This window comes from Lipotes vexillifer, unplaced genomic scaffold (genome assembly GCF_000442215.2).
Source record: "Lipotes vexillifer unplaced genomic scaffold, Lipotes_vexillifer_v1.1 scaffold903, whole genome shotgun sequence".
Lineage (NCBI taxonomy): Eukaryota > Metazoa > Chordata > Mammalia > Artiodactyla > Lipotidae > Lipotes > Lipotes vexillifer.
Genome location: NW_006791919.1, coordinates 2,565,641 through 2,588,460, shown reverse-complemented (window position 1 = coordinate 2,588,460; position 22,820 = coordinate 2,565,641). Strand labels below are relative to the sequence as shown.

Below are 22,820 nucleotides of genomic sequence, written 5' to 3'. Positions count from 1 at the left end.
GGAATTTTCTGTGTAGAAGGAACAGCATGTAAGAATGCCCAGAAGCTAGAAGGAAAATAGAGTTATTGAGGAACTGGAAGATGCCCTTTATGACAGGAATGGATTATGGGGGAGTGTGATAAAGAAAGATGGGGTAGGCTGGTCAGATCATGGAAGGTTCAAACAGTTTTGAATAAGACATTGGATCCGGGTTTTCTACCAAGAGCTTAGGATAGACTTTGCAATAGAGGGTACCTACATTTAAAAATTTTTCCTTTCTGGATTTTTTTTTCCCCCTTGCTTTCTTCTCCTTTCCTCTAGTGGATTAGAAACCACTGTGTCCTCCCACTGGGTTCTCAGTCAATTGATGTGAACTTGAACTTTCATTTGTAGTAGCTATGAACATATTTCTACTTAAAATAACTTAGAACAATACTGTACTTGGGATATTATTGAAAAATGGTAAGTAAACTTTAAAATTACATGTAATCTTGAGGCACAGAAACATTTCAATTGATTACTGATAAATCAGAATTAATATTTTTTGTTCAAGTTACTAAATCCCTTAATGATATAAAGTTGAAGATAACAGCTGTTTTTACTTAACATTTACTTAATATTCCTTTGGACATAACTTTTTATATTTCCCAAGGAACTAATTAAATTGACTTCTTGAATAAATCAAAAGATTAGTACCATATGTGAAAATTTGCACATCATAATTAATTACAAATGGTAACCTTCATCTTGAACTCATTTTCCACCGTAGGAGGAAATCTTGAGTTTGAATGTCTAAGAGCTAAAAATACTTATTTATAGTACTTATTGAAGGTAAACTGTATTGAAAATTTTGTGTTTTATAATCCAGAACTTCAGATTCTAAGCGGAAATGGGAGAAAATAACGTAAAAAATTATGAACGTGGCCTGGTCAGTAACCAAAAGAGGCATTTTTCATTCATCTAGTTCACAGTGAAATAAAGGCTTTTTTACATTCTCCAGCTAACATTTCTTTATTCAACAAACATATGCTGAGTACAAATTACATAACGTGCTTGTTTCTTGTGTTTTAGTCTCACTATTAACATTTAATTCCATTCTCCCAATAGTATCATTTTTATTTCCTAGTACATAACTACTCAAATTTCTCCTTAAAAATGTATATATATTATCTACAGTAGAATTCAAACAGTTTCTTAAGAGTTTCTTAAGATTAGAAATAACATTTTCTAGTCTCAATTTTAAAACTGCATTTAAAGAACTTTTTAGCAAGGTTGCTCAAATAATTACCAACGTTTAGTCAATTGTGTGCCCCGTTCATTATAAGATAGGTGTTTCTTGATAGAAAATAATGATAACGAACATTTATTATCATTTACTGTGTGCCAAACACTATTCTTAGTACTTAAAACTCATTTTAAAGATAATGCTGCCCAACTCCAGCCTAGGTGTGGAGAATTGGAAACTCTGAGGGTAGGACCCAGGCATCTCAATTTTTTAGAAAAGGGTTGATATAACCACTATACGAGACTGCTGTCTTTGGCCCCAGAAGTTTCATTTTACTTCTGTTATTGTTAACCAAAAAGAAAAGACCTCTTAACTTTTTACCCAGTATAATTTTTTTTTAATAAATCTATTTTTTGCTGCGTTGGGTCTTTGTTGCTACGTGTGGGCTTTCTCTAGTTGCGGTGAGTGGGGGTTAGTTACTCTTCATTGCAGTGTGCGGGCTTCTCATTGCAGTGGCTTCTCGTTGCGGAGCACAGGCTCTAGGTGCACTGGCTTTAGTAGTTGTGGCACGTGGGCTCAGTAGTTGTGTCTTGCGGGCTCTAGAGCACAGGCTCAGTAGTTGGGGTGCGCGGGCTTAGTTGCTCCAAGGTGTGTGGGATCTTCCCAGACCAGGGCTCGAACCCGTGTCCTCTGCACTGGCAGGCGGATTCTTAACCACTGTGCCACCAGGGAAGCCCTTACCCAGTATAATTTTAAAAGGTCCATTACCTTGTTTGAAATTGAATTAAATTAGGTGGTTTGGATGTGTTCAGTTTATTTGAATTTATTTTTTTATTGCTGACTCTAAAATGAGAAATAAATAGTAACAAAAAAATTAACATTTAGCTATGAAACCATTACAAATTTAATCATATAATTTTTATTTTGAGTGTTATTATTATAGTGACCTTAACTTTACTAGTATATAATTATTAAATGTGTGTAAGTTTTCTTTTGTTGTGCTCAGGGAATTGCTTCTTCTATGTTGATGATACAGCACATATTTAAGGAGCTCTTCACATCTAAAACTGACTCTTTTTTTTGGGGGGGGGCGGTACACGGGCCTCTCACTGTAGTGGCCTCCCGTTGCAGAGCACAGGCTCTGGACGTGCAGGCTCAGCGGCCATGGCTCGTGGGCCTAGCTGCTCCGCGGCATGTGGGATCTTCCTGAACCAGGGCACAAACCCGTGTTTTTTTTTTTTTTTTTTTTTTTTTAGTTGCCTGTACCTTAAATGGTTTTTTAAATTGGGTAAAGTTTAGCTGCTGTGAAATGCATAGATCTTAAATGTATATATAGCTCAGTGCATTTTCATATGTGTACAACGATGAAACCACCACTGCAAACAAAATATAGAACATTTCCATCAGCCCAGAAGGTTCTTTAATGCCACCTAGAAACCAGTCTCCATTCTCAGCCACTATTTTGATTTCCCTCACACTAGCTTGGTTTTTCCAGTACTTAAACTTCTTATATATAAAATCATAATGATATGTACTCCTTTATGTCCAGCTTCTTCCCCTCAACAAAATATTTTTGTAGTTTTCATCCATGTTTGTTGAATGTATGCATATAGTTCATTCTTTTTTAATCAGTAAGTAATACTCAGTTGTATAAGTATACCACAATTTGTTTTCTCAGTCTCCAGTTGATGAACATTGTGTTCTTTCCAGATATGGGATATTATGAATAAAGCTGTGTTGTTTAGTTTCCAAATATTTGGAGTTTTTCTAAATATCTTATTGCTACTGAATTCTAATCAATTTTGTCACGGACAGGGAAAATACTGTTAGATTTAAATCTTTAGAAATTTATTGAGAATTATGCTCAGCAGCATATCTTGAAGAATGGGCACCTAAAAGGAATCTGGATTCTGTAGCTGTTAGATGTAGTGTTCTAAAATGACAATTAAGTCAAGGTAGTTGATAGTATTGCTAAAATCTTCTTAAGGCTTTACTGATTTTTTTGTTTTGGTCTAATTCTGTCAGTGCCTAAGGGAGGGGCATTAAAGTCCCCAGCTGTAATTCTGGATGTATTTCTACTTTTAGATCTGTAATTTTTTGCTTCACATAGTTTGAAGCTTTGTTGTTATTAGATCCATGCACATTTGTGATTAGTATACCTTCCTAATGATTCCCTTTGGTCATTATGAAATATTCCTGTTATCTGTGGTATTATTTCTTGTTTTGAAATTTATTTCATCGTATGTTACTATAAGCTGCTGTTATGCTTACGATTTGCATGGTTTATCTTTTCCATTCTTTTACTTTCAAACTATCTGTCTTTTTTTTCCCCCGTGCTATCTGTGTAACTCTTGTAGACACATATAGCTGGAATTTGCTTTTTTATTTAAGTGGACTGCATTTTAATTTTGCTGTACTGGATAGTGCTTTATGTTCCTAGATTTAAAATAAATTTTCATTATTATAAAGGGTTTTTTTAATCCTTCATTGTATTTTAGTACTTTTTCCCCTGAGAGTTAGTGATGTTTTGATAGAAAAAGATTCCGTTGCCCATCTCTTGGTGCTTTTCCCTAAGAAATTAGACCAGAGTATTGCATAGGAAATTGATTAAATACTTGAAAGCAACTTGGCAAATTGTGCTTAGCATAGATTAGCAGAATAAAGAACATTGTACTTATTTCAGTATGCAAAAGCAAAAGTAAATGTGAAAGTGAAACAAAAATATTCAACTATACTGAAGGTGAAGGTGTTTCTGACAAAGTGCATTTTCTAAATGTTGATAATTTTTAAAATATTAGTAGTCACTTCATTTAAAATATTAATGTTTTAAATTTTTAGGCATCTACTCTTTTTTTCCTTGAGGTATAATTGACATACAGCACTGTATAAGTTTAAGGTGTACAACACAATGATTTGACTTACATACATCGTAAAATGATTACCACAACAAGTTTAGTGAACAGCCATCATCTCATATATATACAACATTAAAGAATTAGAAAAAAATATATTTTTCCCTTGGAACGAGAACTCTTAGGATTTACTTTCTTAACGCCTTTAATATACAACATACATCGATGTTAGTTATATTTATCATGTTTTCTTTGGATAAATACCCAGAGGTTGAATTGTTGGATCATATGTTAGGTCTAGTTTTAATTTTTTGAGGAATCTCCATACTGTTTTCCATAGCGGTTGCACCAGGTTACATTCCCACCAACAGTGCACGAGGGTTCCCTTTTTTCCACATCCACACCAAGTTATCTGTTGTGTTTAACATTTCTTACAAAGCTAGTTTTGTGGTATTGAACTCTTTTAGCTTTTGGTTGTCTGTCAAACTTTTTATCACTCCTTCAAATCTGAGCAAAAGACTTGCCGGGTAGAGTATTCTTGGTTGTAGGTTTTTGCCCTTCATCACTAAATATATCATGCCATTCCCTCTGGCCTTCAGAGATTCTGCTGAAAAGCCAGCTGATAGCCTTATGGAATTCTCTTATACATAACTTCTTGCTTTTCCGTTGCTGATTTTAATATACTCTCTGTATCTTTAATTTTTGCCAATTTAATAGCAATGTGTCTTGGTGTGGTCCTCTTTGGGTTGATCCTGTTTTGGACTATCTGTGCATCCTGGACTTCCTGGATGTCTGTTTCCTTCCCCAGGTTTAGAGAAGTTTTAAGCTAGTATGTCTTCAAATATGTTCTCTGCCCCTTTCTCTCTCTCTTTTCCTTCTGCCACCCCTATAATGAGAACATTAGTACATTTGACATAAGAGACTCCCAGAGGTCTCTTAAACCGTCCTCATTTCTTTTTATTTTTTTCTGTACAGCTTCAGTGATTTCCACTACTCTGTCTTCCAGCTCACTGATCTGTTCCTCTGTATCATCTAATTTACTGTTGATTTTTCTAGTGTATTTTTCATTTCAGTTATTGTATTCTTCATCTTTGTTTGGTTATCTTTGTATTTTCCTACTCTTTGTTAAAAACTTCTAACTTCTCACTGTGTCTGTCCATTCTTCTCCTGAGTTCTTTAAGCATCTTTATGATCATTACCTTGAACTCTATTAGGTAGATTGCTTATCTCCACTTTACTTAGTTCTTATGGGGTTTTATCATTTTCCTTCGTTTGCAACATGTTTCTCTCTTGCCTCATTTTGCCTAATATGCTGTTTTTATTTCTGTGTATTTGGTAGGTTCATTCCATTTCCCCCTCTTGGAGAAGTGGCCTTTTGTAGGAGACATCCTATGGGACCCAGTAGCACACTCCTGTCTGGTCACCAGAGCTATGTGCTTTAGTGGTGCCCTCTATGTGGGTTGTGTGGGTCCTTCTGTTGTGGTGGGCTGACTACTGTGGGTGTGCTGGTGGTTGTGGCTGGCCCCCATTCCAGTTGGTCGCCATGCCCTGCCTTATACAAAGGGTGCCAGCTGATGGTGGGCAGGGCCAGGTCCTGGTATGGCCAGAGGAGTCCTGGTTACTGGTGTGGGCCGCCCACAGGTAGTTGGGGCCAGGTCATGAGTTGACTGGCTGTGGAGTCCTGGGGGGGTCCCGAGGCTAGTCCTGGCCCATTGGTGGGTGGAGCGGGGTCTCCAGGTGGCTGGCTGCCAGCTGGGGTTCCTTGACCTAGTGTCTGCCTGCTGGTAGGCAGAGGTGGTTCCTGACACAGCTTTCTGTATAGTTGTGATGTCCCAGAGCTGCTGTCGGCCTGCTGGTGAGTGGGCCCAGTTCCTGACATGGTTTAGCTGTGGAGTCTGGGGTGTCCCAGAGTAGGTATTGGCCCACTGGTGAGTGAGGCTGGGTCCTGGGGCTAGCGCCAGCACACTGGTGGGCAAAGCTGCATCTTGGCATTTCTGGGTACAGGGCTTAGAGTTTCCAGGGCTGGTGTATGGGCCCAGGCCCAAGATGTCCTGGGTCTGTTGTCTAATCCCTGGTGGGGAGAGCTGGGTCCTAGGGTTTCCAGCTGCAGGGCCTTGTGGGGTCCTAGAGTTGGTCTCTGCCTGCTGGTGCCAGGACCAGTTCCAATGGCTGGCTGAATGTCCCAGGGCTAGTGCCCATGCACTGGTATGGGGAGCCGGATCCTGGGCCCTTTGGTAGATGGGGCCGGGTCCTAAGGGGCTGTCGACTCGGGTCCTGTGGCAGCTGGCCTGCTGTTGTGTGGTGCTGTGTCCCTGCCCAGCTAGCTGCTTGGCCTGAGGTGTCCCAGTACTGATGCTGACAGGCTGGTGGCTTGGGGCAGGACTGCATCCCAAAGCTAATAAGCTAGAGGGAGGATTCCAAAATGGTGCTTACCAGCATTGCACATGGTAGAATGAGCTCCCTAAAATGGCTACTGCCAGTATCTGTGTCCCCACGGTGAGCTCCATTTGCCTCCTGCCTCTGGGAGGCTTTCCCAGATCAGCAGGTGGGTCTGACCCAGCTCCTTTCAGATTACTGGTTCTGCCCTGGATCTTGGAGTGTGTGAGATTTTGTGTGTGCCCTTTAAGAGTGGAATCTCTATTTCCTTTAGCCCTCTGACTATTGAAAGTAAGCCTCACTAATCTTCAGAGCCAAACGTTCTGAGGTCTTCTTTCCTGGTGCAGGACCCCTGAGCTGGGGATCCTAATGTGGAGCTCAGACCCTATGCTCTTTGGAAAGAAGCTCAGTGATTGAGATCATTCTCTTGTTTGTGGGTCTTCTACCCTGGGGGTATGGTCTTGACTATACCACGACTCCTTCCCTCCTATCCATCTCATTGTGGTTCCTTCTTTATATCTTTAGTTGTAGAAGATCTCTGCTAGTCTTTAGTTCATTCTAATCAATAGCTGCTCTGTAAATAGTTATAATTTTGTTGTGCCCATGGGAGGAGGTAAGCTCAGGATCTTCCTACTCCACCTTGTTGGTCACACCTTTACATCTCTGGATATTGCTTTTGAAATTCAGTCTTACAGACTCTGCCTTTCAAATGCAATAGTTAGTCCATGTAATGTATTAATTGATAGGGTTGTGTTTTGGTCTACCATTTTCCTATTCCTTCTCAGTTTTGTTCCTCTGTTCCTCCTTGTTTTGGGAGAGAGGCAGCCTCTTTAGGGTTAAAAGAATATAATTTCATATTTAATTTTAATTCCTCTATTGGCTTTGCCTTATTTTTTGCTCTGGGGAATACATTATACATCCTTAATTTATCATAATCTACTTAGAGTTAATAGGGTACCATTTTAGGGACTTTCGTGGCACAACAGTTAATAATCCACCTGCCAATGCAGCAGACACAGGTTCGAACTCTGGTTCGGGAAGATCCCATATGCCACAGAGCAACTAAGCCCGTGCACCACAAGTACTGAGCCTGTGCTCTAGAGGCCATGAGCCACAGCTACTGAGCCCACATGCCACAACTACTGAAGCCTGCGTGCCTAGAGCCCATGCTCCACAAAAAGAGAAGCCACCACAATGAAAAGCACGTGCACTACGATGAAGAGTAGCCCCAACTCGCCACAACTAGAGAAAGCTGGCGTGCAGCAACGAAGACCCAATGTGGCCAAAAATAAATAAATAAAATTAATTAATTAATTATTTTAAAAATAGGATACCATTTCACATAAACTATAAAAATGTTCCAAGTATAATTCCACTTACCACCCCTGTCCTTTACATAGTTGGTGTCATATGTTTTACATCTACGTAAAAATAAACCGCACCTTTAAATATTACTTTTAAAATTGAAACAGTTATCTTTCAAAGAAATAAGAGAATTTTTCAAAAGATCTTTTTTTTTTCCCTGTTTACCTACATAGTTACCATTTTTGGTGCTCATCATTTTTCCTATAAGTCTGAGTTTCCATGTGGTGACATTTCTTAATAATGTAATTATGTTGGCAACAGATCTCAGCTTTCTTTTTGAAAATGTCTGTTTCATCTTCAAGTTTGAAGTAAATGGTTATGGATATAGTTGAATTCTGGATTCTTATAGCACTTAAAAGATGTTATTCACTGTTATCTGGCTCTACATTGCTTATGATGAGAAGTTATATCCATCATTTGTTGTGGTTCTCCTTTTTTGTAACATCTTTTTTTTTCCTCCTCTGTACTTCTAAGATTTTATCTTTATCTTTGGTTTTCAGCAGTTTGATTCTAATGTACTTAAGCTGTGGATTTCTTTGCATTTTTCCTGCTTGGGGTTCACTGACCTTCTTGAATCTGTAAAATGTTGTATTTATCCAAATTGGGTAACTTTCAGCCATAATTTCTTTGAATATTTTTACCCCATTTTTTTTTTTTTTTTTTTTGGATGCATTGGGTCTTGTTGCTGTGCACAGGCTTTTTCTAGTTGCGGCAAGCGGGGGCTACTCTTCATTGCGGTGCAAGGGCTTCTCATTGCAGTGGCTTCTCTTGTGGAGCACGGGCTCTAGGCACACGGGCTCAGTAGTTGTGGCTCGCAGGCTCTAGAGCGTAAGTTCAGTAGTTGTGGCTCACAGGCTTAGTTGCTCCGCAGCACATGGGATCTTCCCGGACAAGGGCTTGAACCCATGTCCCCTGCATTGGCAGGTGGATTCTCAGCCACTGTGCCACCAGGAAAGTCCCTACCCCATTACTTTTATATTTTTTATCTGGGACTCAAATTACATATATGTTAGGTTGCTTGTTTTGCCATAAGTCACTGAAGTGTTTTTTCAGTCTTCTTTCAATCATTTTTCTCTCTGTTATTCAGACTGGATAACTTCCTTTGATCTGTCTTCAGATTTCCTGATCCTTTCTTTTGCCATCTCTTATCTGCTGTTAAGTCTACCCAGATATTCTATTTTTTAGTTTTAGAATTTCCACTTCCATTTGGTTCATTTTATAATTTCCCTTCTCTGTTGAGATTACCCCTTCTAGTCTCTCATTGTGATCATCTTTTTCTTAAGTCCTTAAATATATGTAAAGACCAATTAAAAACATTTTTTTTTTTTTGCAGTTCCAACATCTACATCATCATCTTGGGATTGGTTTTTACTGTCCACTTTTTCTCTTTACCATAACTCACATTTTCCTTTTTTATTGCTTGAGTGGTAACTTTTGCGCGTATAATGGACATTGTGGTTGATACCTTGTAGAAACTCTGGATTCTATTATCTTCCAAAAAGTGTTGGGTTTTGTTCTACCACGCATTTAAATTGCTGACAGATCACCTGGAGCTTAAGGAGACTTTGTTTTACACTTCCTTAGGCAAGGACTTTAAATTTTGCTGTTAGTCCTAGGGCAGCTTCCTTAGTTCTAGAACATAGTTTTTTGTTTTGTTTGTTTGTTTGTTTTTGTTTTGTTTCCTTACCCCTAAGATGTAAGATGTAGCCCTCCTCCAGTTTTAATTGAAAGCCCAAAGTGTTTTCCAAGTCATCTAATTATGTGAAATTTAAACTCCAAACTCTCTTTCTCCTGCAGCAGGCAGCCACTGAAATCTCTGTTTAGCTTATTTAGCCTTCTAGTGGTTATTTTCCTCTAGATTCTCACACGGGATTTTCTCCCTCAATTTCCAGTTGTTTTGGAAGCAGGGAGTTCTGTGTTCTGATGACTCAGTCTAATAAGAGTGCAGCTTTCTGACTGAGTTCTTGCTACTCTTCCTTAATGCTCTGGGGACCGCCCTCTGGGTAAAAGTGGTATAAATGTGGATCTCCTTTTTCAAGGGTTGAATCCATTCCAAATTCTGCGTGCTTTTCATTGCTCTTCAGTGCCTATTTTAAATGGTTGATTTCTGTATTTTGTTCAGAGCTTATGGTTATATTAAGGTGCATTAATCCAATATGAGCTCCTTTGTCGTTACTAAACCTGGAATGCCAGCTCTTTATTTTTTATAAAATTTGCTTCGGATGGTTAATGTATTTCTCATTATGACTTCATTAGTTCTTTTTTATCTCTATTCATAGATATGAAGAGAAGGCTACTAAAGACTTGGAAAGATACAATAGGCAAATCAAGAGAGCCATTGAACAGGAGTCGCAAGTATCATTAAAAGATGGCAAAAAAAGGATAAAACCCACCAGCGCATGGAATTTGGCACAGAAGAACAAGTTGAAAACTTCATTATCTAATCAGCCAAAACTTGATGAGCTCTTTCAGTCCCAAATTGAAAAAAAAACCCAAAACATTAAAAAAGTTCAGATCCCGTTTTCTATGGAAAACTTAAAAAAGAATTCTGATAAACATAGGAAATTTGACTTAGAAGAAAAGGACGAATCTTACTTGATCCACAATCTCAAGTTTCCTGATGCATGGTTAATTACATCCAAAACAGAGATAATGTTATTAAATCCATATAGAGTGGAAGAAGCTCTGCTATTTAAAAGACTTCTTGAGAATCACAAACTTCCTGCAGAGCCACTTGAAAAGCCAATTATATTAACAGAGAGGTATGGTGAAGTAATATAGTTTTTTTTTTACTCTAAAAACATTTATTGAAATTGAAGGTAAAAAGTTGAAAGAGTTTCCTAGCAGGGAAAAGTGGTATTTATATAAAGAAATTTTTGTAATTTGATTTCAAATATTTAATGGAATTGCTTTTAAATAAATAATTTTAGAATATTCTAGATCATTTACTTCTGCAGTTAATAAATATCAAACTCAGTTCCCCCCTGTACATTAGTGATTTTCCCAGGGTAGTCCTGACATTGGATTGCCATGACTCTTCTTCATTGTGCACTCTTTGTTTTAACATTTCAAACATATACCAAAACAGAATTGTACAATGAATGCCTTTATCAACAATTATCAAGATTTTGTCACATTTACTGTCTGTTCTTGATATATATATATATACATGCACACACACACATGTATGTTTTTCCTTTCGCTAAAGGATTTAGAACGATTCCCATCCTTAGAATTTTCAGTATGTTGCTCTCTAAAATGGCCATTTTCTTAGCCACAATGCCTCTTTTCATGCGTTACACAATACTGATTCCTTGGAATTGTTCCTCATTGTCTCAGAATGTCTTTTTATAGTTTTTAAATTAAATTTAATTTATATCTAAACAAGGTCCAGCCATTACATTTTGCTTTGTATTTTAAATCTCTTCTAATATCACACCGTTAATGTATTGTAGATTCTCAGTTACTTGTTCATTGGAATATCCCATTGTCTCTGTTTGTCTCTCTTGCTTTCTTGTGATGGTGTTTACTTGTTTTTCCCTCTCCCATTTTTAAATGGAAGTTAGCTCAGGAGGATTGAATAGATTTAGATTCTACTTTCTGGTAAGACTGCTTAATAGGTGGTGCTATGTACTTCATATTTCATCACATCAAAAGGCACTTATCACTGGGTTCAGCTGCTGACAACCTGATGGTCCATCTTAAAATTCCCCGATAACCTTTCCATCTAATGGTTTTATCCATTGATGATTGTTGCCTGAACTAGCTTTATGATAGATTGTAAAATGGGGGAATTTCCTTTTCATATCCTATGTGAGCAAATTGTTTTCTGTAAAAACAAATAACTGTTAAATAATCTACTCACATTTCACTTTTTTGTACTTAATATTTCTTTTTTAGTCTGATATAGGTAGAAGAAATTATATTTATGACAAAGGAGAAAAAACCTGAAATTAAAAAGATGACAATTTGTTTTGGAGGCCAACGTTCTGTTTCAGACTTCCAAGAATAAATCAGAAATCATTTAAAAAATGTATTTAAACCCTTGTGTTAAAGACCCTGCCTCCAGAAAGAAAAACAGGCCAGAACCAAAAAGACATTTGATAAAGCTATCTTTTTAATTAAGGCAATAGTAATCACAGTAACTAAAACCCAGTGTCTTTTACAGTATTCTTTTAAGACCGGCTAGGAAACTGTCAAAGAAAGAATTAAAAAGAATTAGTACAGCCTTAGGCTTAATTAAAACAGTTCAAAAATCTGATAGTACTTTTCTTTTTCTTCCCTTAAAAAGAGCTAGGGTGTATTTGTATACTCCACTGCTTTTCTAAATGGTATTCGTAAATTTTCATTTAGATCTCAAAAATATTTTTGTGCTTTATGAATTATAGGTTTTTAAAAATATTCTTCTTTGTGACATTCTGTTATTTAAAAACAGATAAATTAAAAGTTATTATTTGGGGTCCATACTAGCCTGAGAATAAATCTTTCTTATTTGAACATGGACAGCAACAAAGCTTAATTCAAAATTGTTTTCACCTTTCTTCTGAAATATGACATCCCCATCACAGTTAATAATATAAGTTTTTAAAAACTGAGTCATAAAGAAGGTAATTATGGGTTGGGCTCAATTTTCGTGTCAGAGTTCTAATGCAGGTTGTGTAGTTTATCTCTCAACGGAGCATATAATTTAGAGATTATAAAATACAAAGTAAGAGCTCAATAATAATAACAATAATGGCTCATATTTATTGAGCTCTTACTATATGATAGGAACTTTACTAAGCCCCTTGCTTTCATGATCTGATCTTCACAATAACCATATGAGAGGTATCCACGTTTTAATGAGGAAACTGAAACACAGAATGTTAAGTAACTTACCAAGGCTCATACAGTCAGTATATAAGCAGTGGATCCAGCATTCCAATCTTGACAGTAACTGTAGACCCTGCACCACTAATTTCTATACTATATCATCACCACCACTACCACCGCCACCGGCTCTCAGATTGATCTTCTCAATGTTGGGTTAGACCAGACAGCGCACATCTGCTATATAGCCAAAGTTCTCCTCTCCATGATATCTGCTCTTATAGCCAGTGGGGTCCTCAAGCTTTCAGAGGTGATAAGCAAAGACATCATCTATTCATTTAATTTTCAAGGGGTACAAGATTTTAATGAAGAAGTAGCAGCTCATCATCCTGCACTGGATAGAATATAGAACAGTGCCTTATTTACATAGGTGTCAACTGTAACCGACACATTACTGTAAATAACATGTTATGAAGCACCTAACCAAGCCTAAAACCAGCATGAAAGGTTAATTTGTGCCCTAGATAATCTTTGGCCACCTCAAAATTTTGTTTAGGGCTAGTACCACTCAGCGTATGCCACCTTTGGCAAACATACCATGCCTATAGTATACTGGAAGTATCTCTCCCAAGCCCTGAATTACTTTTATAAGTTCTTGGGAGAAAAAGATACATGCTTATCTTCTTATTGAAGAAACCTTGACTGGCAATAGACTATTACATAGGATGGACTACATCAATAACTTGACAATGTGTCTTTTTAAATAAAGGTATAAAATGGCGTTATTTATAAATAAAGTTTTCATTTGTATTATAGAGTACTTTTTAAATTTCACATTGTTTGTATAACATTCTAGAAGATAGAAACTGTCTTTTGTGTCTATTCCTCCTTTCTGTACACTGTATATATGGTAGGTCTACGAAGTATTAACAGAAATGTAAAAAGGTAAAGTTTCTCACAGGGTTCCTTATACCTTTGTATTTTGGTTAGTGATGATAACACTTTTTAAAGGGCCGTCGGATTAACTTTTCTCCGTAAATTCTCTTATTTCATTTTACGTATTTAATAAGTTAAAGGGCCATAATTTCTTTTTCAGTCTTTTTAATGGATCTCATTATTTAGAGATTTTACATAAAATGACAGCAGATGACCAAAGATACAGTGGATCAACTTACCTGTCCGATCCTCGTCTCACAGCAAATGGTTTCAAGATAAAATTGATACCAGGTATGATAATGTGGTTTAATACTTCCTGACTTGGAAAAATAAGTCTTGTTCCAAAAGTTACTTTTGGGTTTTGTAATTTACAGATATCAAGGTATATTTTTGTCTCACCAAAAGTACAGTGTCAGCTTCGTAAAAACAGTCATATTTCAGAAAGGTCACCTCTGCCTGAAACAAGCAAGTTTAGCATCTCTTTCAGTCCATTGCCTTGTATTTTAGCATTTCCATAACTAATCAAGTAATTGTAATTTTTGCCATCCTTTGCCACAATATGCAAACTGCCTGCTGTGTCTAACTAAATTATTAAATACTCCTTAGATGATGAAGCAGAAATAGACATGTAGGGTACTAGAATTGACTAACAAAATTAAACGTCTCTTTTCCTTTTTTAAAAGCATTTACTTGTTTTGCCAATTAGATGTGTAGCATTAACAGTCTTACTGTTTGGAGAGTGGATGATTTGATTCCATGGCTTTGCTAAAAAACCTGTCATAATACTGTTTGCTTACTGTGGAAATTCACTAGGTGGGGAGAAAAAAGAAAATTCTTCTGGCTAGGAGACTTCAGTTTTCCTGGCTGGCCCCTTCTCTGTTCTTTCATAGTTTCCATACTTAACTGCCTTCTGCGCTAGCTACCTAGGCCAGTCTTGTCCTATTACTTTGCTTTCATCTGGTATCAAGCAGCACAAAGGTACCAGGAAGAGTGATTCCACTGTCCCTTCCTCCACCCTCCCCTAAACTTGCCATGACCAAAGTGTACAAAAACAAAACAGTGTAGAAAATTTTTAAAGGATTGTTTTACTGAGACATGAAAAGAAAGTAAGTAAAAACAATGTACAAAACCATGAAATGGAATATATACAGAAAATGCTTTGGTGTTCCAAACTTTAACTTTGTTGACTAGCAGTTTTAAGAAAATCTATGCAGAACTTCTTTCCTCCTAACCTCAATCCTGGATATTTAGATTTGGAGTGAAGAGTTAGTCTAAATCCCACCTCTGCCATTTAAAAACACGTGTTCTAGGGAAAGTCAGTTGGCCTCAGTGTTACCTCATCAATAGCAAGTAATAATTATTATGTGCATGGCAGTAGTCTAAGTATTAAATGTATTAATTCATTTGATCTTTCTAATAGCCCTGTGGTTCTGTTACTGTGCCCATTTTTTATAAATAGAAAAATTGAGGCATGGAGAAACTAAGTTTGCCTAAGGGTACAGATTAGTGGTAGAACCAGGATATGAACCCAAGCAATCTGCCTTTAAAACCAACTCTTAACTAATTTATGTTGATTTCCTATTAAAACTGATATATTTACTTCATGAAGTTGTTAGCACTAAACTAGGTACTTAGGTAAATCAGCATAGTATTCGGCAATGGTACGTGTTCAGATATTCTCTTTTCTTCCAGCAACCCCTTTCTGACCTGAACTGACTTGTAGTCATTTTTTTGGTCCTCCTAGAAATCTTTCATCCTCAGGACTTCTGACATTTTAAAAATTTATTTGAAGTGTGAAGCAAGGAGTTTATGTATGTGTATGTATGTATGTAGCAAGATATTTTTTTCTTAATCTATTTTCCTAATTAACTATGTGGCATTGGTGGCAGGTACTTTTTTTTTTTCATGAAAGATGTTATCACAACAATTTTTTTTAAGTTAGGATAAGTACCCTGCCTGTTCCAAGAGCATGTTTGTTTTTGAGTTACCCAGTAAGTTTCTGTGTCACAGATGCTTTCAGCTTGTAGAGAATGTTTTTAAGTCCTGTAAATGCCAGGTACTTTGCATGGCACCAAAGATATGGAAATGAATAAGCCAGTCATCTGCGAACTGACTTGATTTGATTGGAATTAACTTTACCTCGATTATCATCAGCATTATTTCTCCTCTCAGTAACAGATCAAGTTAAAGGCATTCATTTTTTTTTCTTCATTTTTTTAAAACCATTTTTTCATTCATTAATTTTTATGTCATGTTTTCTTAAAGACCATTTCTCCGTTTTTTAGTGAGAGTTTTGTTGTATTGGACTAACTTTTGATCAGCAGCTTGCCAGTTGTCATAAAACATCTTTAGATAAAAGCACTTGAAAGAGGAAGAATACATCTGGCTTTAAGGAAAAAGATTCTGAATGTGACCCTAAGAACTTTGCTTGTTAATGAGAATAGCTTTTGTTCTGTATCAATAAGAATTACACATTTTAGGAACTGAAAACTTGTCAAACTACTTATTGAAGTATTTTCGGGAAATTGGGAAGCATTTCACAGAATTTTATGGAAACTTCTTGAACGTGATTCCAAATGTCTCTAAGTTTTCCATATCTAAATTTTGCAAGCACAGATATTAAAATATTGCTCAGTTTCCTTGTTTGTTGCCATATACTTTTTACCCATATCCACAAATAATTCTGTGAAATGTGTATAATTTTCCAGCATTCATGTAGACAGTATTAGACTTCTCAGTCAAATCATATTGTAAATGGTATAGAAGCAGCAATAGTGAAAGTCTCTTGACTGATAAATTTTACTATCTGTATAAAAAGATGTGAACTGGAATATTCTGCTACCTCCTCTTTGCCTATCTAAACCCTGTTTCAAGTCCCATTTAAGTTCCCCTGGTTGCTCAAACTCTCATTTTGTCTTCCTTCGCTAAGCTCTGTATTTTACCCCTTAACACTTGATTATGTATCTTCTTATATTATTCTCCAGTTGTTTCCAGGGAAGAACATTAGGATGCCGTCTCTGTTTAGTATACCACCAGTGCATCTGCCATTCAGGTCAAGGAACTAATCTGTAACTGGGAACAGGTTAGGAATAGGGTCGTTGACATCTCAGGACCTGAAACTCTTCAAGCTACGTCACTCCTCTCAAAATTTTTCCATTGATAGCTACCACTTACCAACATGGGACTATCTCTTTTTTTGGTTTATTTTTTTACTTATAGGTACTTATAGGTAACATTTTGTGGTCTCCAATATTAAGAACATTGTTACACAGATATAACCAAAGAAAACAAATTTCTGCTATTTTCTAAAATTATAAAATGCATTCTAAAGCCAAATTTGATGCTTGGGAATATATGCTGTTATGGATATTTTACCCCATTATATATCTACTCATGTTGCTACTTTTTAGTTTTATTTTAATCGCTAAATTATTTAGTTTAAATAATAGATAATATGTCAGATTTAAACATTATTCTAGTAAAATAAACATTAGTATTTCATTTCCTCAAATTGCTAATATATTAATAAGTTACTATAGTGGTAATCATTTTGTAGTTTATATGTGTGTTTATCAACACTTTGTACACCTTAAACTTACACAGTGTTATATGTCAAATATATCTCAATAAAGCTGGAAGAAAATAAGTTACTGTGAGTATTTTTATAATAACCTGTTAAGTTAAACTAATCATAGAATAATTCAGGTTTTTAGATATTAAAACAGTAGGATAGAATTTGAACAGCAGCAGTTGTTAAAACATTTAAACCAGTTTTATTTTAATAAATAATAATGGGGCTCCATTTTCTCTCCAAAGTAAGAAATGTTCTAAATAAATGTAGGGAACAGAACAACAGTAACTGAGATTAAATTAAATGATGTAAAGCACATGTGGTTTCTTTGAGCACTTACGACTTAATGTGAATGTGAAATCCTGTGTGAAATTATTATTTGTTCTTCAACTAAGGAACAAAACCTTTTCCTGACTCTATTAAATTCTAATGAAGGTTAACTAAATATTTTAACAGTGATTTTGTTTTTAATAGACATTTTCTGGAATATAGTTTAAACAAAACTAATTATATATGTGGTTTTATTTATTTTTTTCTTTTAGGAGTTAGCATTGCTGAAAACTACTTGGAAATAGAAGGAATGGCTAATTGTCTTCCATTCTATGGAGTGATGGATTTAAAAGAAATTCTTAACGCTATATTAAACAAAAATGCAAAGGAAGTTTATGAATGTAGACCTCGCAAAGTGATAAGTTATTTAGAGGTATGCATTATTAGCTTATGTAGATTGTCTAGGTTTTAAGATACTTAACTTTTCCTTAATAAAATAGTAAATGGTTTCAAAATAGTAAAGTTTCTATAAGGCTTATTATCTGTTTGCAAGAGGAAATACTATTTAAAAAAAAAAAACTCCATTAAAAGTTTCACATCATGGACTGGTTGTGGTAAACTCTATCATGGATCCTTACTATAACATTATTTCTTGAGTACATATTGAGGAAGAGCCTTATGCATGAGATACTTTGTGAAGTTTTTTGTTTTGTTTTGTTTTGTTTAGAAGGGATTCAAAATTGCTCCACCTTGATACCAAACACTTGTCTAAAAAGAACTGTAATGTGATTTTAAGTCCTGATCTCTTCAAGAGCAAAAGAGGGGAGGGGGAATGAAAAATGTAGATTATTGAATAAATGGAAATTTTCATTTTCTAGCAGTATCTACCACAAATGAGAAGTAAAAGTGGATTAAAAAATAAATTCAAAGTAATAGAGGATGGAGGCAGGTTATAAAGTTTTAAATGTCCAAGTGTTGGGCATTTGGTGGTAAAACAATAAGTGATTGTCTCTATATTGAGGTTCTGTCCCTCAAGGTTGACTGGTGTTATTTTGAACTTTATAATAAAGTTTATTTTCTTCCTTTTAAAAAATGAGTAATTTTTGTTTAGACTGTGATCATGGTGGGCCGTGAATTCTGAGGGTCAGATTTCCTCAACAGGAAAGTCCATTTTTTACCCTTCCTGAAGATTATAGTCAGTAGCATTCTGTGAATACTTCAAGAGGTTTGTCCTATGGAAACTGCCAACCTATTGTGGAGGCAATTCAACACTGATAGTTTCTAGGGACCTGAAACTTTTCTTGTGAAGGAGTTGGTATAAACTAAATAAAGGTTGAGGGAGTTGTGGGTAGTGTTTTGTGTATCGCAGATAAACATGGGAAGAAGTAAGATTTCAGAAATAAGAGGAAAAAATGGTTGGGATTAGTTACAAATACTTTTACTAATACTGTACCTCTCATTACGTTAAGACAATAGTGGATGTGATTCTTAGGGAAGATAGTCTAAGGAAAAAAGAGAACTTCTGTCAGAACCATAGTTATGCTTCCATTGATGGTCAAGCTGAATAAGATGAATCGAAGATAAAGATAGAAGAGTAAAAAAAGAATCAAGGGAGGAGTGGATATACAAATCAAGGGAGGAGTGGATATACAAGTCTAGGGAGGAAAGAAACTTAAAAATAAATAAGTAGTATCACATTCTCTATAGGGTATAGTTGCTAGAAGACCAGCAGGTGTGGCTGCTAGATGGCAGTTATATCCTTGAAGAGAGCCATAATGGAAAAGTAGTAGTGATAGTGAAAGAGTGGGAGCAGTGGTGAAAAGTGTAGGCAGCAAGTTACATGGTGGTGAAGGGACAAAAGAGAACATGTTTGTATTGAATTCATTGAAAAAGTCTTACAGTAAAAGATTGAAAAGCAGATGTTCCAGAAGAGGCAGGAAGGGAGATGAGTTAACAATATAAGCTTTAGAAAGGTGAAACCATTCTCTGAATCAAGAGCAGACGAGGGGAGAGCTTTAAAGTGAAAGTTAAAATATTTTGAGGTAAACTTGAGAGAAGTCATGTATGATGTATGTGGTAATGAAATAGGAGAGGTTATCTGCTGAGACTGAAGAGGCTGGGGAGGCGCTTGAGGGTTTGAGTATATTGGAAACGATGTGAAAATAAGAGCTGCAGGTACTTCAAGAGAAGGTTGATTAGAGAAGAATAGGATATTCAAATGACATTAAAGGCTCATAAGAGCTAATATTGGTATTGGATCCAGCCAGCAAGTTTTGTGATTCTCCAACAATGCTCGGTAGAATTTATCCAAGGGTAAGGATTAGCAAGAGGAATATGGTGTAAGGAAAAAAGGGTGAGTAATGAAATTTGAACACATAATATATATAAGAAACTGTTTAATCCTCGAGGGATATAAAGATGAATTAATTCTAGTAAGAACCTGCCCTTAGATTCTAGTTGGAATCTAGAGGGAATGCAGGAAGTGAAGCTAGAGATAGTATCTTTAATGCCTCACTAACTATTCATACCTGAAGTACGGAAAGATGACAGAAGGGTGCTTGTGGGCCAGGAGAATTAGGAAGGATTGAGGAGATTAAATGTCAAAGTGAAGAAGAAGAATAGATTTAGTTGGAATAAAGGAAGTAGGATGATCTGAAAGATAATGGGAGAGAGTATGTGGTTAGAATAATGTTAGTATTCAGGATCTTTGAAGTACAACAATTTTTGAAAAAAATAAATCTTAAAACAAGCCAACTTCACTAATGCTATTTTACCCCCAAACTGTCAGTCTTCCCTATCTCAGAAAACAGCACTACCATACCAAAAATTATCCTTGATTCTGCATCCTTCATAACCAGTCCATCAGCAGTCTTGACTTTACCTCCAACTCATGTCAGGAGTCTTTTATAACTCCCTCCATCTCACTACTATCTCCCTAGTCAAAAACTCACCAGGGATTGCATTGAATCCATAGATGGCCTTGAGTAGTATGTTCATTTAACTATTCTTTCAATCCAAGAACATGGTATATCTTTCTGTCTGTTTGTGTCATTTTCAGTTTCTTAGATTAGTGTCATAGTTTTCCAAGTACAGGTAGGTGTACTCCTAGGTAAGTGTACTCCTAGGTATTTTACTCTTTTTGATGCAATGGTAAATGGGGTTATGTCCTTAATTTCTCTCTCTGATAGTGTATAGAAATGCAACAGATTTCTGTATATTAATTTTGTATTCTGCAAATCTGCTGAATTCATGATGAGCTCTAGTAGTTTTCTGGTGGCATCTTTAGAATTTTCTATGTATAGCATCATGTCATCTGCAAATAGTGACAGTTTTACTTCTTCCTTTCCAATTTGTATTCCTTTTAATTATTGTTCTTATCTGATTGCTGTGGCTACAACTTTCAATACTGTGTTGAATAAAAATGGTGAGAGTGGGTAACCTTGTCTTGTTCCTGATGGTAGAGGAAATGCTTTCAGCTTTTCACCATTGAGTATGATGTTGGCTGTGGGTTTTTCATAAATGGGCTTTATTATGTTGATATATATTCCCTCTGTGCCTACTTTCTAGAGAGTTTTTATCATAAATAGATGTTGAATTTTGTCAGGAGTTTTTTCTGCATCTGTTGAGGTTATCATATGGTATATATTCAATGGAATACTACTCAGCCACAAAAAAAAGAATGAAAATTTGCAACAACATGGGTGGGCTTGGAGGGTATTATGCTAAGTGAAATAAGTATGATATTACTTATATGTGGAATCTAAAAAATACAACAAACCAGTGAATATAATAACAAAAAAGAAACAGTCTCACAGATATAAAGAACAATTGAGTGGTTACCAGTGGGGAGAGGTAAAACAGAGGCAATATAGGAGTAGGGGATTAATGATTAGTTTATAAAATAAGCTACAAGGATATATTGTACAACACAGAGAATATAGCCAGGTTTTATAGTAACTGTAAATGAAGCGTAACCTTTAAAAATTATGAATACTATATTGTACAGCTGTAACTTACATAATATTGTATGTTACACTCAATAATATATATATATATATATAATTAATTTTAAAAAACAGCTCTCACCAGGACTGCAGTGATTGCCTGCAAGACTCCTGCTTCTCTTCTTGACCTGCCTCAAGCCATACTTCACAAAGTAGCCAGACTGATTGTTTTAAAATGTGAAACGAATGTCAGGCTTTTGCTTAAAAACCCTCTGGTTACTTCCCTGTGCATTCAGATTAATACCCACATTGCTTACCCTGTCCCAAAGGGAGATCTGGCCCCTGCCTAACTCCTTTTCTTGTTCATCTCTTCACTTTAGTAACTCTGCTGCTCCCACATGACCATTCAGTTCTTTCTGTTCCCTCTGTCTGAAATGCTTTTCTTTCCCCATCATCTTTGCATCATAGTTCCTTAAATTGAAGCTTAATTGTCACCTGGAGGAAGCTTTTCCTAATCACACAATCACTGTCTATCACGTTGCCCAGTTTAATTTTGTGCACTATTAGTCGCTGAAATTTTCTTTGTATTTTTATCTTTCTGCTTCTCTGCACTAGAATGTCAGTATTAGAAGAGCAAGGATCTTGTTTGTCTTGTTCTCTGCTGTATTCCTAGAACGTACAGCAGTGACTAGCACATCATTGGTGTTTAATAAATATTTGTTGAGTGAGTAAATAATAAAAGAATATATTCAATTTTCTGTCTTCCTCCTTGCCAGTAAAAACCTGTTTTCTGCTTCAGGGTATATCACAGTACAATGTATGGCTTTCTCTCCACAGGGAGAAGCAGTGCGTCTGTCTAGACAGTTACCCATGTACTTATCAAAAGAGGACATCCAGGATATTATCTACAGAATGAAGCACCAATTTGGAAATGAAATTAAAGGCTGTGTTCATGGTCGCCCATTTTTTCATCATTTAACCCATCTCCCAGAAGCTACATGATTAAATATGTTTAAGAAAATTTGTTACTATTGAAATCGATATGGTCATAAAATAATATGAGTTGGGTTTTAAACTGTCTTTGTACTATCATGTGTCAAATGGTTGTTTTATAAGTAAGGTTTCACTGGCCTGTTTGTATACTGAAAAGTTTTTCCAAAACAGTAAAAATCTTAAATAAACTAATATAGACTATTCATTTTATTCTCAAGAACCAGCCTTCTTAATAATTATTGGTTGTAAACTCCAAATTGAAAAATACTTACTATTCTTGGGTGGTTGATTTGCTAGGTTCTGTGGAACTAATTGTATCCTCCAAACTTGTATGTTGAAGCGCTAACCCCCAGTGTTTTGGTATTTGGAGATGGGCCTTTTGGAGAGGTAATTTGGTTTAGATGAAGTCATGAGGTGGGGCCCTCATGGTGGGATTAGTGCCCTTATAAGAAGAAATACCAGAGAGTTTGCTCATTCTCTCTTCTCCTCCCCCCCCACCC

General features: G+C 36.0%; 1 protein-coding gene across 1 annotated transcript in view; it reads left to right on the top strand.

The window, feature by feature from the left end:
- The window catches only part of PMS1 (PMS1 homolog 1, mismatch repair system component), a 105,616-nt gene extending 83,089 nt beyond the window's left edge, over nucleotides 1-22,527 (top strand). The window contains exons 10-13 of the mRNA XM_007464974.1: nucleotides 10,077-10,559; nucleotides 13,703-13,833; nucleotides 17,656-17,816; nucleotides 22,165-22,527. Coding sequence (XP_007465036.1) covers nucleotides 10,077-10,559; nucleotides 13,703-13,833; nucleotides 17,656-17,816; nucleotides 22,165-22,329 — 940 coding nt within the window. The 3' untranslated portion in view covers nucleotides 22,330-22,527. The remainder of the gene's footprint in view (nucleotides 1-10,076; nucleotides 10,560-13,702; nucleotides 13,834-17,655; nucleotides 17,817-22,164) is intronic.
- The last annotated feature ends 293 nt before the right edge of the window (nucleotides 22,528-22,820 follow it).